The sequence below is a fragment of the Glandiceps talaboti genome, chromosome 15 (assembly GCF_964340395.1).
Source record: "Glandiceps talaboti chromosome 15, keGlaTala1.1, whole genome shotgun sequence".
NCBI classification, from domain to species: Eukaryota; Metazoa; Hemichordata; class Enteropneusta; family Spengelidae; genus Glandiceps; species Glandiceps talaboti.
This window is the reverse complement of record NC_135563.1, coordinates 11,317,518-11,329,835: the sequence shown is the minus strand read 5'-3', so window position 1 is coordinate 11,329,835 and position 12,318 is coordinate 11,317,518. Positions and strand designations below refer to the sequence as shown.

At 34.6% G+C, this 12,318-nt stretch overlaps 1 protein-coding gene across 1 annotated transcript; it reads right to left on the bottom strand.

Moving 5' to 3' along the window:
• Nucleotides 1–321: 321 nt before the first annotated feature.
• On the bottom strand, nucleotides 322–12,300 carry LOC144446973 (ras-related protein Rab-24-like). The gene is made up of 8 exons (XM_078136840.1): nucleotides 11,921–12,300; nucleotides 7,125–7,193; nucleotides 5,287–5,365; nucleotides 4,655–4,722; nucleotides 3,603–3,702; nucleotides 2,531–2,581; nucleotides 2,314–2,373; nucleotides 322–1,004 (listed from the first exon to the last, which is right to left on the bottom strand). Exons 1-8 carry the CDS (start codon nucleotides 12,038–12,040, stop codon nucleotides 943–945), a joined length of 609 nt encoding a protein of 202 aa, XP_077992966.1. The 5' UTR covers nucleotides 12,041–12,300; the 3' UTR covers nucleotides 322–942.
• Nucleotides 12,301–12,318: the final 18 nt, after the last annotated feature.

Sequence of the window (12,318 nt, the reverse complement as noted above, 5' to 3'; positions counted from 1 at the left end):
TAAAGTTTATGAGTTTTCCCTCTTTGCTATTGGGTTTCCAAACGTTTAGAAAACCACTATGACATTTCATATTATGTTGATATTCTGTACCAACCTTGAATTATCTTTATATCAAGGCATATCACTGACTTCCTGTTATAAACTTGGTAAGAAGTTATCGAAATCAATTTGATTCAGTTTATGGCTATAATTAATAGTATATGAATTGGATTTCATTGTTACACTCAATCAGTGTACAGTACACTCATTATGGCTATTTTCACTTTGACCCTACCAAACAATGCAGCCCCCCCCCCCACCCCACCCCACCCCTCCCCTCCAAGGTAATGCGCAGTGTTTTTGCTAAGGTTGGGGAACCCCAGTAAGAGAAAGGAATAAACATTGCATTGTTACCCATACAATCTACCACAATTATGTTTGGGAACCCTGGTAAAATTACTGGTGACCCCCCGACGATAGATTTTAACTGCTTATCCCCCTTAACAAAAACACTGTACTGTGATTTTCACCCTCCTGTATATTTGGGTGCTACTCAGTGGCAACTATGCAACAAATTTATGAATTTATTTGGACCACTAAAGATTATTATTCCAGTATAACATAATGCAAGTCATTGGTTAATTCCCGTACTTTGTTACGTTATATTGCAGTCCTTGTCTAAATACTTGCATATTGCATGTATCAGTAATTCTCCTTCCCAGCCCTAAAAACTGAATATATAAATTCAGTGAACCAACTCACTTGCAAAAAAATGAGTTCACATACCAGGCTTGCTGTTAATATCGGGATTCAAATTTTTTGTATACATATATATTTCCGATGGCTGAATGTGATAATTTTTTCATTATCATGTGCAGAGTAATATAATTTAACATTTACAATTGAAGTGTACGGATTCTGACATTGCTGTGCCATCGGTGATATTTTAGTTATAAATATCCTCTAGCGCAAACAACAAAATTTGTGTCCTCCTTTCTCTTCTAAATTTAATGTATTTGGTTCCTCTGCAAGAAAAAAAGTTGATAGAATGAGGAAATAATTATGACAGTTGTAAATAATACCGACTATAAACAGCAGTGCTCATTCCAGGATGTCATGATTAGGGGGCACTTGGGCCCCTTCCATGAAAAATAAGGGGGCATTTCATTATATTTGGGGGAGAATGCAGAAGTATGTACTTTAGTCATTATGTCACTTGATTTGTTTTAGCTGAGTACACACAAATGCTTTTCCCCCACAGAATTTAGTCCCACTATTTAATAACTCATTTTACAAGTTGTCATGTTTCTATATTCAGCTGTAGTGAAAGGTATCACCTACAGTTGTACTGAAAATTATGTCGCAACAACCGGATAAGTTATTAACAAGTAGTGTCTACTTTCCTTTCCTTGCCATTCTTCCAAATGTATGTATGTGCAAAAATAAATATGACTACAGTATATCAGACGTAATGATTGCATCAAAAAATTTTAGGAGATCAAATATAGGAAGGTTGTGATAATTTCAGTTATTTTTTTAATAAAACACACTACATTTGCATTTCAGTTTTTAGTACAGCTATAGCAAAATGTGATGAACAGTAAAAACTGATGACTTTTGCAATATTGTTTACAACAGATTTACACCGTATTTGAACACAAAAGATGTTGCTAAATCAAAAGATTACAGGAAAACAGGGTGGCCAGGAGTCATTGTAGGGGGGTTGGTATTGGGGTTGTGTTGGGGTTGTGTTGGGGTTGGTGTTGGAAACAGAAATAATGATATATCACCTAACATCTGTTACATTACAAGGTTTTTTATAGGTAGAATGTGCCTCGGATGAAATAATGAAAGAAATTTGGGATCCACCATCTTGTTTTCAAGGAAATTAAAAATCTTTTATTTTCCCATAAAGTGAAAAGGGAACATCACTCTGGGAAATAGAGACATTTTCATAAACTATGGGTTCTGGAGAGTCATTTCACAATGTTACATCATCTACAATTACTTGCGAGTTCAGAGAAATATCAGTTGATCTTAATAGGGTTTCTTTGCTATGAGCCACTGCCTCACGGGAGTCAGTAGAATAATGTATTCATGGCTGCACAATGAATATTCATGAGAGATGTTTTACACTGATGGGCATAGGCAGTGTACAACGTAACAGTGGTCATGTGTGGTGTATGATTTGATCAGTTCTATGTTAGGGGGTCTCAGCCTACTCCAATCCCTAATCTACCCCCCCCCCCCCCCCCCCCTTCAATACAAATATGTGTCTATTGGCCAGTCAATTCGCAGTTCTACATTCTTGCTATGCTGTCAAAGTTAACTTACTGATTTCAAGGTTGGAAGGGTCATCCACAAAGTCTTCAGCAATCTTCTGAAACAAATCCTCTGAAAATAACACAGTGTAAACCAAATAATCAGTCATTTTTTTACACTATCAGTAAGTACTCAAGCACTGCAGTGCAAATACCACAAGTATGCCCCATTGGTATTACTGTATGTAAAAACAACAAAACTACACATGATAAATAGAACCAATACTTACTTATATGATAGCCTGTTTTACTACTTGTTTCAATAACTTCAGCTCTAATTTCTGAAAGTAATGATGGAAACAAAGTCAGGTATCTATTTGTAAAAAGATAAGGATGAACAGTGATAGTCTGAACTGACTTACATATTGCCAATCAGATTAGTAATAGGGAACTTGCAAACCCACCATGTTGAATGTTGCATCATGGGAAATGTCATAATAAATACTAATCAATTAGCATTGTAAACAATATTGTTACATTGTTTATAACCAGGAATGATCAAATCATAGTCACCCTGATCTTTGTGGGCGGTTAATTTTATCAGTAGCCCCAGATTAGGTATTATGATAATCACAGATAATCCCAGAGTCCTTTGCGTCTGAGCATGCTCAGTTTGGATTACAAGTTCCCTATTGTCAAATTTGTAGACGACACAACTGCAGCAAACAATGAGTCAAGATACGAAGACTAGATGGACAAACTTGTCGATTTGTGCGGTCACAGTAATTAAGCATTGATTCCACAAAAACAAAAATTCTGACCTGTGGCTTGAATTTGTATCAGTCCACAGAATCACACTCTGAGCAGTATCACATAAAGCTAGTTGGGGGGGGGGGGGGGGGGGGGGTTAACATAGATTTGGTGGAATTATATAAATATAACATCTCATAATACCTACAGCTGACGAAAGTAGGCTGTGCATGAACGAACGCAAGAACAGATACAATTGTTGCATGTGTTTGTGTCTTGCAGAGGGTGATTTACTAAACAAGGACTACTGAAAGACAGTTCGTGTCCCTGTCATAATTTTGACAGACAAAACAAAACCATGCATCCTATCATTATTGTATGCTATGTATGGACTGTACAATGCAGACACAAGCAACAATTGTATTACAATGTATATAAATCAATAAATCACCCTCTGCAAGAGACAGACCAGGTGTGGACAGACACATGCAACAATTGTATCTGTTCTGACTTTTGTTCTGCACAGCTTACTTTCCTATGCTGTAATAATCACTACATTCAACATCATGTATCATATCTCACATTATATTTATATGCAGTTTTTAAACTTACCATCTCCATAATCTGTTGTCATATGATAATCTACTTGTCTGTTCTTTTTGTTTGTTTCTACTAAGTCATATTTAGTTCCACAAAGATAAATTTTACAACGCTGTAAAAGACCAGACACAAAACTATTACTCCATACTCTATGTAAAAGAAACCATCGAGATAAACAGCTAAACACATCTTTTAACAGAGAAACACTCAGTAGTATATATGTACAACGCCCTCGTGTGGCCATTTCACAAGTGAACATAATTAGATTGTATACATTAACAGCGGAAGAAGACAGAAGGATTTGTCCGATATGTACTTGGTAAATTATTTATGCTCCGAGTTCAGAACTAATATAAGATATTGCTCTATAAAATTTCAAAGTTGTACTGGTTGACAAAACAGTTCCACATAAAAAAACAAGTTACATATTACTCTCTTAAAAACAGATATGATAAAATCTCAATCATGAAATCTTTACAGGAGAAATGAGTGTACCTTGGTGTTTCACTTATGAGACATGATGTTTTCACACATTGAAACAACTTCAACTGCAGAAGAAACAATTACAGAGGTGCCCCACACAGTGGGGATGTAGAAGTAGACAAGTTACAATGTTGATTGTCAGTCAGAAAGTAAACAATTGAAGTCATTAAAATCATCAAGTCTGTAATTTTTCAGCAGAAGCCTGTTTCTAAAAGGAAAGGAATGCTTTTATGACATTTTATTGGGATTTGGTAAAGGATCCTGCTCTGTGTGTGTGTTGGAACGCTGTTACTGTTAGTCTAGAGTTTTGTCTATCTTTGTGTCAAAAACACCATGACCCATGGAGTGAAACACTAAAGCAGCTTCATTTCTCTGATAATTCCATGATAATGACGGGTATGACAACTAAAAAACCAATGTGTCCTATTGAGGGAAACACTAAGGCAACTTCATTTCTCCGGTAATTCCTTGATAATGACAAGCATGACAACTATAAAAGACTGTGTCCCATTGAGTGAAACACTATGGCAACTTTATTTCCCCGGTAATTCCATGATAATGACGGGTATGAGAATACTAACCTCTTCATTAGCTTTCAGTTCTTGTACCCAAAACCTAGTCCTTTCAAAACTTGATAGATCTGTTAAATCTGAAAATAAAACACCAATAGTTAATAAAGGACACTGTAATCTTATCAAAAAGTCAATATATATGAAATATTTCATCAGAACTTTATTCTTTAGGAATAGCATCTCTGAGTAATTAACTCTGATTTTTAATCTATTAGGATGAAATTCATACCTAGATAGTATACATCTGCTGTAAATGGGTACAAAAACGACTGTAAATGTCATGTTTATTTACTGCAGATACTTGTTTTTAAAATTTGCAAAATTATGCTTACAATTGTCAAAAGTAAGATTTCATTTGTCTGAAACAATTATTCTGATCAGGTTTCAGTTATTTATCATACAAACTGTCGTCTGCATACATCATAGATCTATCTGTATAGTATCTACTTTGAGTGATAAGGTCGATATGAGAACGGGTTTCCTTTTTTGGATGTGTGGTATGACAACAGTTTGGGTTTGAAGGTCACAGTGCAGTGGAGCCCCCTCATATCATTTCATGCCTCATTGGGTAAATTATACAACAAAATGAGAGAGAGTAGTCTGTCATTGCCGGCTGTCTATATCTGTAATAATGTACCTACCGTAGCATACAATGGCAGCTCTAGCACCCCTATAATAGATTCTACTCATGGCTTCATATCTCTCTGAGCCTGCTGTATCCTGTATTGGAAAGAGTAGAGGAAACAATGAAACAGTAGCATCAATATTTAGATCCACCTAATTGGCTGAGACTGAAAAATGGAAAAATAAGTATAACTGAAACAGAGCTAGATTTTCATTAATTTCATATTTGGGGTTAATTATTTTGAAATTGTAAAATCCTACTGATGTGGCTGAAGTACTAGTCTGGTTAGAGTAAATTTGCCATGCTGTAAGGAGAGTGTTGATCAGTCTGACTCTACTAAACAACATAGATGCACTGGTTTCCTCCTGTATTTGCACTAAACCCATGAAGGACAGTCCTCACTAGACTTCTTGGGAGAAAACAGCATTTTTTATTATGTTCATGTGGTTGCCTTATCCAGCCCTGTTGTTACCTTTACCATATATGCCATCATGTCCGTTCACAATTTAACACTTAAAGGGCTATGTTTCAATCCCAGGTCATCACATTAGTGTTATAATCTTAATAAGGATTACATGGGACCATTCAGTCATTCTGGCTAAACTTTTTCTTTAACTCTTGCCAAACAACCGATTGTCACACCTAGATTTTAATCTTAATCTGGGCCTTTAAAAGTATACCCACAAAACCACACCTAGTAATGAGATATTGAAACCAATACCAACTGATTGGCAACACAGTAACTCATTTGAATCTAGTTACTAGTACATAAAAAATCATGTATTGTTACCCAACAAGCTGGTATTCAGAACTATTTCAGGACCTGTATTTAGTCCCTGGTTGAACCTAAATATAGTCATTTCTTTTCGAAACCATTTCTAATTAAAAAAATATTCAGGTTTTTTCAGCAAAGCTAAACTATGTTTTAATTAACTATTTAATATTTTTATTTTTCTTTGAGTAAACGTCTGAAATATTCTAGGTAATTATATGTTTTGTGTTCAATATTCATTTTTACTTTCACATCATCAAAATGTGTTGACAATTTATGTATTTTTCTGTAACATCAGCTGTTACATTGCCATTTTTGGACTATTGATTATCAATTGTTGTTGGTTGGCGTGAGTAAAAAATACTCTGTGACCTGTTGAAAAGGTATAGGATTCGCTGATTCATCTCAGCTTAAGTAACAATCTATTTAATTTGTATTCTACTGACAGCATAATTTGACTTCACCATTATCCTCAATCAGCCTTCTCCGAGCTTTGCTTCACTTTAAAGGGGAAAACCACTCCAGGAAACACAGGCATTTTCATGAAATTTGGAATCTGGAGAGACATTTCATGATTTCGCATCACATGCATTATATATAATGTATGAATATTCATGAATCCTAAGTGCCTATTACCTTCAGTGAAACATCATGAATATTCATTGTTCAACCATTGCATAAACAGTTCTGCTGACTCCAATGATTGGGCAATGTGGCCCACAGCAAAGATCCCTAAATGAGGGACAACTACAACTTGATATTTTTCTAAAATTTTACATAATGTAGGTGATGTAGAACCATGAAATGACTCTCCAGGATGTAAAGTTCATGAAAATGACTTTATTTCCTGGCACGGTATTCCCCTTTAATGCATTTTGCACTTATATATTTTGGTATACACCACTTACCATTTACCTTTTTAGGACAGGAAATTTGATTCACGCAACTCCCTAATCTTGCAAAGTCTATGTGGAATGCGTGCAAATTGTGAAAAAAATCATTTTTAATTTCATAGTAATAATCTGACATCAAACATAATTCTAAAATTAGCTGTTTAAAGAAGTAAGCAAAATGAAACTTACCCAAATACCCATTGTAATTGTTTGGCTACCAATATCTACTTTCTTAGCACCAAATGCTGCTCCTATAGTCTATAAAATAAAAATATAACAAACATAAAATTTGATAAATATGGGTTGTTTGAGTATAAACTATGTATTATGAGTAACACTGAAGTAAAGCACTTTCTCTACTATAGGGTATGTGCTACACTCATTTATAGCATTCATATCAAGTGTAACATACACTGCTTCAATTGGTTTACTAGTATTTACAAGCCTAGCATGTGGCCTTTGTAATGTGGTCAATTAGCAAATGAAACAATATATTTTTACACTTGATATGGATGCTACAACCGATTGTGGTACATACAGAAAACTTTTTACTTTGGTGTTATATGGGTTGTAAATATATTATAGAGATATAGACAATGGTTGATTTAGACCATAAGGGAAATTTTCTCCAGAAAAGTAATTTGTATCTGAACTTCCAAGATATTTTAGACTGTACTTATAACCAAATAATAAAGGGGAATCTGAATCCTTTCTGACAGGATAACACTATACAAATGTACACCAGACTAAAGTACAATCAGTGGTCTAGGTAATTTCAAAGAACTAGACAATGAAACAAAATGTATTACTCTTTTTAACGCTGATCAAAGACACATACTTATGGCACTGACAACTTTCATAAATTCAACACTCATAAAGAGGAAACACATTATTGACTTTACCCGCTCTCCAGTTTTTTGCAGCCCTTGAAAAAGACTGTCTGTGTACAGTCGAAACGTCGAGATTCAAATAAAGCAGAAGTTTTAACCAGACTTTGACTTGTCATTTTACTCAAACTCATATATATATATATAACTAATTATATTTATCTAACCAAAAGTTTAAACTTTCATATAAACCTTATTTAACTATTATCACTGTAGTTTATATATTTCCAAGTTTGTTTTTAGCACCAAATACTTATTGCAGAAAATTCAATGAAGAAATGTACTTTTTTTGATGGATGCAATAAAGATTCTATTCTATTCTATTCTATTCTATTCTATTCTATTCTATTCTATTCTATTCTATACCAGTACAAATTTGTCGAAACAGAAACTGTTCACCACCACCATATGAGGAACATTCAACTGACTCATCATATCAGTTTACAACTCATAACAGTTTATAATAGACTTGATCAGGTTTTACAGGCTGCAAACATTACTGAGTGAGTTACATATATTCTAGGTGCATGTGTCAAAGTTCAAACTCTTACTCCCCTCTCCCTCCCCTCTATTTTATGTCAGTGCTCTCACAAACATAAGTCTGATTTCAGTACGTTATATGACTATACGACTATTAGGTATCTTAAATACATGTAGAGACATCCAGTGTTGTTATGTATGGAAACAGAAAAATAGTCAAATCCAACCTGAGATCTACAGCATTTTACAGCATATACATGGTAAAATAATAACAATTTTATACAGGGAAACAATTTTTTAAAGATTTTTTTCCCTTTTCTTGCTGTGATCTCAAATCTGAACAAAAACATTTAAAGATATGCTGATGTGTTTACTGAACTATGGCACTGTTGACACCATTCTCAATACATGTACAGCCCTGACCCAGTTCCATTGTAAACAAGAGTACCATTGTAAGTGATATCACAGCACTATGGGTACTAACACTGATGTCATTGTAAAATTTAGGAGAACTGCATGTATTGTTTATTTGATGTCACGTGTCATTGGGCACACAAGCAAGACCTTTATTCACTAACAAATGACATTTATAGTCAGTTGTGAATGCAACCAAAAGGACACTTTTTTTCAGTTGCAGCTGTAAAGAGATTGATAGTTGCTGAATGAAAATATCAGGTGTTAATATCAGAATTCAGGTTCAATAAACAGAATTTAATAATATCTAGTTTGGACAATAACAAATAAAATGCATACATAATATGTAACATATTTTAATACATGGTTTAAATGACATTGGGTGTTCAACTGAAATGAAACCTATATTAAGCTACCAGCAATAATACTTTCATAGTTTCTGTCTACACACACTACATGCAAGAGTGATACAGCCCTGAAATGAATATTGCTTTACAAAGGAGCAAATGCTTTTTATTACATCTCCAGTGTTTTTGCTAAGGGCATGGGTAGGTACAATCTACCAGAGTTTCCCATTCATTTAACCAGGATTCCCAATCAAAGTTATGGTAGATTCCATATAGTAAACTACTGCATGTTTACCCCTTTCCCCTTTCCTTGTACTGGGCTTCCCCAATCTTAACAAAAACACTGATCTCCATAACAATACTGGTGCCTTGATGTACAAATATATGTTAATCAACCCTGGCAAAAGTTGATTTATTTATGTAATCGTGATCAGAGCTATGTATGACACATTGTCAACTTGTACAGAACACATCAAGGCCATATCTTACAACCAAACATCATGAATAAACAGTTATAAATAAACAGCTATGTATAATGTTCACAACCAGACACTGTGTTTCAAATATGTGTGTTTGTGTCTGTGTCTGTGTCTATGTGTGTGTGTGCATGTGTGTATAATGTATGTATGTATGTATGTATGTATGTATGTATGTATGTATGTATGTGTGTGTGTGCATGTGTGTATAATGTATGTATGTATGTATGTATGTATGTATGTATGTATGTATGTATGTATGTATGTATGTATGTATGTATGTATGTATGTATGTATGTATGTGTGTGTGCAAGCGTGCATGCATGTGTGTGTGTGTCTCTCGTGTGTGTGTCTGTATTTTAAATCATTTGATGTTACATTAATTTTATCTTGTTTTTTTACATTTCACTTGCATTTTAATTCCAATATTTTATTCAATTGTTTTTTTTCTTTCCAATCTTTAGTTATGGCCAGCACAATACTCTTTGACAATCAATTTGCTTTTTTCAGATGTCTACATATGTTTACAGCTTTGACTACAGGATACGGATTGTTCGATCAAATATGCATACAACTAATTTCCATTGCGTATAATACGCATGATTTTGTGTCACCGCGAACACTGTTTGACCACAACAAAGTTTTGTATTTGAATACGAAAAGCCTTAAAGTTAATGATTATTTATTTACTTTATGAGTCAAAATGGGGTATGTTGCCTTGCATACTTCTGTTACGACAGTATTGCATGGAAACACAGAGTTTATCCTACAACAATATACATGCATACATACACTTCAGTGGAATTTGAATATCTCAACACACCACTGAACACGTATTGGCAATGTCTGCAGGTATGAAATCTTGTATGGTAATAAAATGTCAAATTGATCACAATACCCATTGTGTTTTCCCCTGAACAAGGTAATAGGGGCACTGTTTTTATAACAATACCCATTGGTTTTTTCCTTAGACACGGTAATGGGGATGCTTCATAACTTGTAAAATGTAAAGGTATCAAAATACCTTGAATCAATATACTAGATGGTCATGATCACTTGGGTTTGTAGATTTGTAAGCATTTGTAGCAAAGACACCCTGACCCCTTCATAGTTCCCAACCACAGATTACATGAACAAGATAAGATCACAGTTCCACTGTTTTCCAATCTTTAAACTCTTTATCATAGTTCAAAACATAAAGGAAAACTTGGCCAAAGATTTGATGTGGTAATATTCCACATTATCTAATCTATGAAATTCTTTCTGGCATATGATGGGATTTGAATTAGTTCTGAATAGTTTTAAAATGACACCAGTTTTATATATAGCAAACTTCTTTAAAGGTGAGCCTTGTCAGGTTTTGTGCATGAATGCAGAGGTCCATCATCTTACATTTGCATTTGACAAAAACGTCAATTGTGTTCGTATGGTTAACAAAGTATTCATCCACACATGGAGTAGTTTCACACAGGTTACAGGGGATGGACTTCAGAACTGAACCCCAATAAATTAATTGGTGAGTCTAACTCAATTTTGACATACATATTTAGACATCATGTCATCTAGCCAGTCATGTGATACTGGTCATGTGTACAAATGTTTGAAGTGTACTGTCGAAGTATGTAAAATACTGACTAATTGTCTAATGCCTACACCATTTGAACAAAGTTGTGATTGCCACTTTTATCAATCTGGGGGGATTTCTCTGATGAAAAATTCCTAGTCTTACAAAGTGTTGATTTTGATTTACCTGTTATTTCATAAATTTACAGGTATGTGTGTCATAAGTGTTTGGAGTTGGCGTCCTGTTTCAGTGTGTGTGTGTGTGTGTGTGTGTGTGTGTGTGTGTGTGTGTGTGTGTGTGTGTGTGTGTGTGTGTGTATGTATCATGTATGTATGTATAGGTATACGGTCGTGTCTGGATGTGTGTGTATGTGTATGTATGTATGTATGTATGTATGTATGTATGTATGTATGTATGTATGTATGTATGTAAATTGTATGTATGTACGTACGTACGTACGTACGTACGTACGTATGTATGTACATATGTATATGTGGGAGAGGGGAGTTAGGGAGTACTTTCGTATTGTGATGGGTCTTTTGTTATATTCCATAGTTTAGACAATTAACACATCATTACATAATACATGTTATGTGTATTAGGTCATCTGACACATGACTATTGTGCAATATTTTGTCGGCAGTGATGACCAGATGATATTGTTTTCATTCAATATTATACGACCAAATAGCCACATACACATCAGGAAAGTGTATTAAAAGTTAAAACACAAATTAATGATAATTCATTTTTTCAATCTGCTTACACAGCCAACAATTGTGAAAAACACATGCTGTAAAATTATAATTTCACTTACATTTTGATAGGGTACGTCTCCGTGAAATCTATCGTGAAGATATCTTTCTACCAAGCTTGTTTTACCGCCATATTCTTTTCCCAACAATACGACCTTCAAGTCAACACGGCTGCCTGCCATGTCTACGGTTGTACGCCAGTCACAGTTCCACCGCTATGCCAAGTCGGCCACTTGTATGCAGCTTCCGCGTTCGTGCTGTCTTACATCCAAGTTACGGTTTCTTTCAAAGTATAAACTCTTACACGGAGACTTATATCATCATTACTGTTTATAGTTTATTCGACGATGACAATTTCTGACTATATGATGTTGGGTACATGGGAAATCAGATATAATTCGCCCTTATCGTGATGTGTGAGAGAAGTGTAGTGACATCGGTCAGGAGAATAGTGACGCAT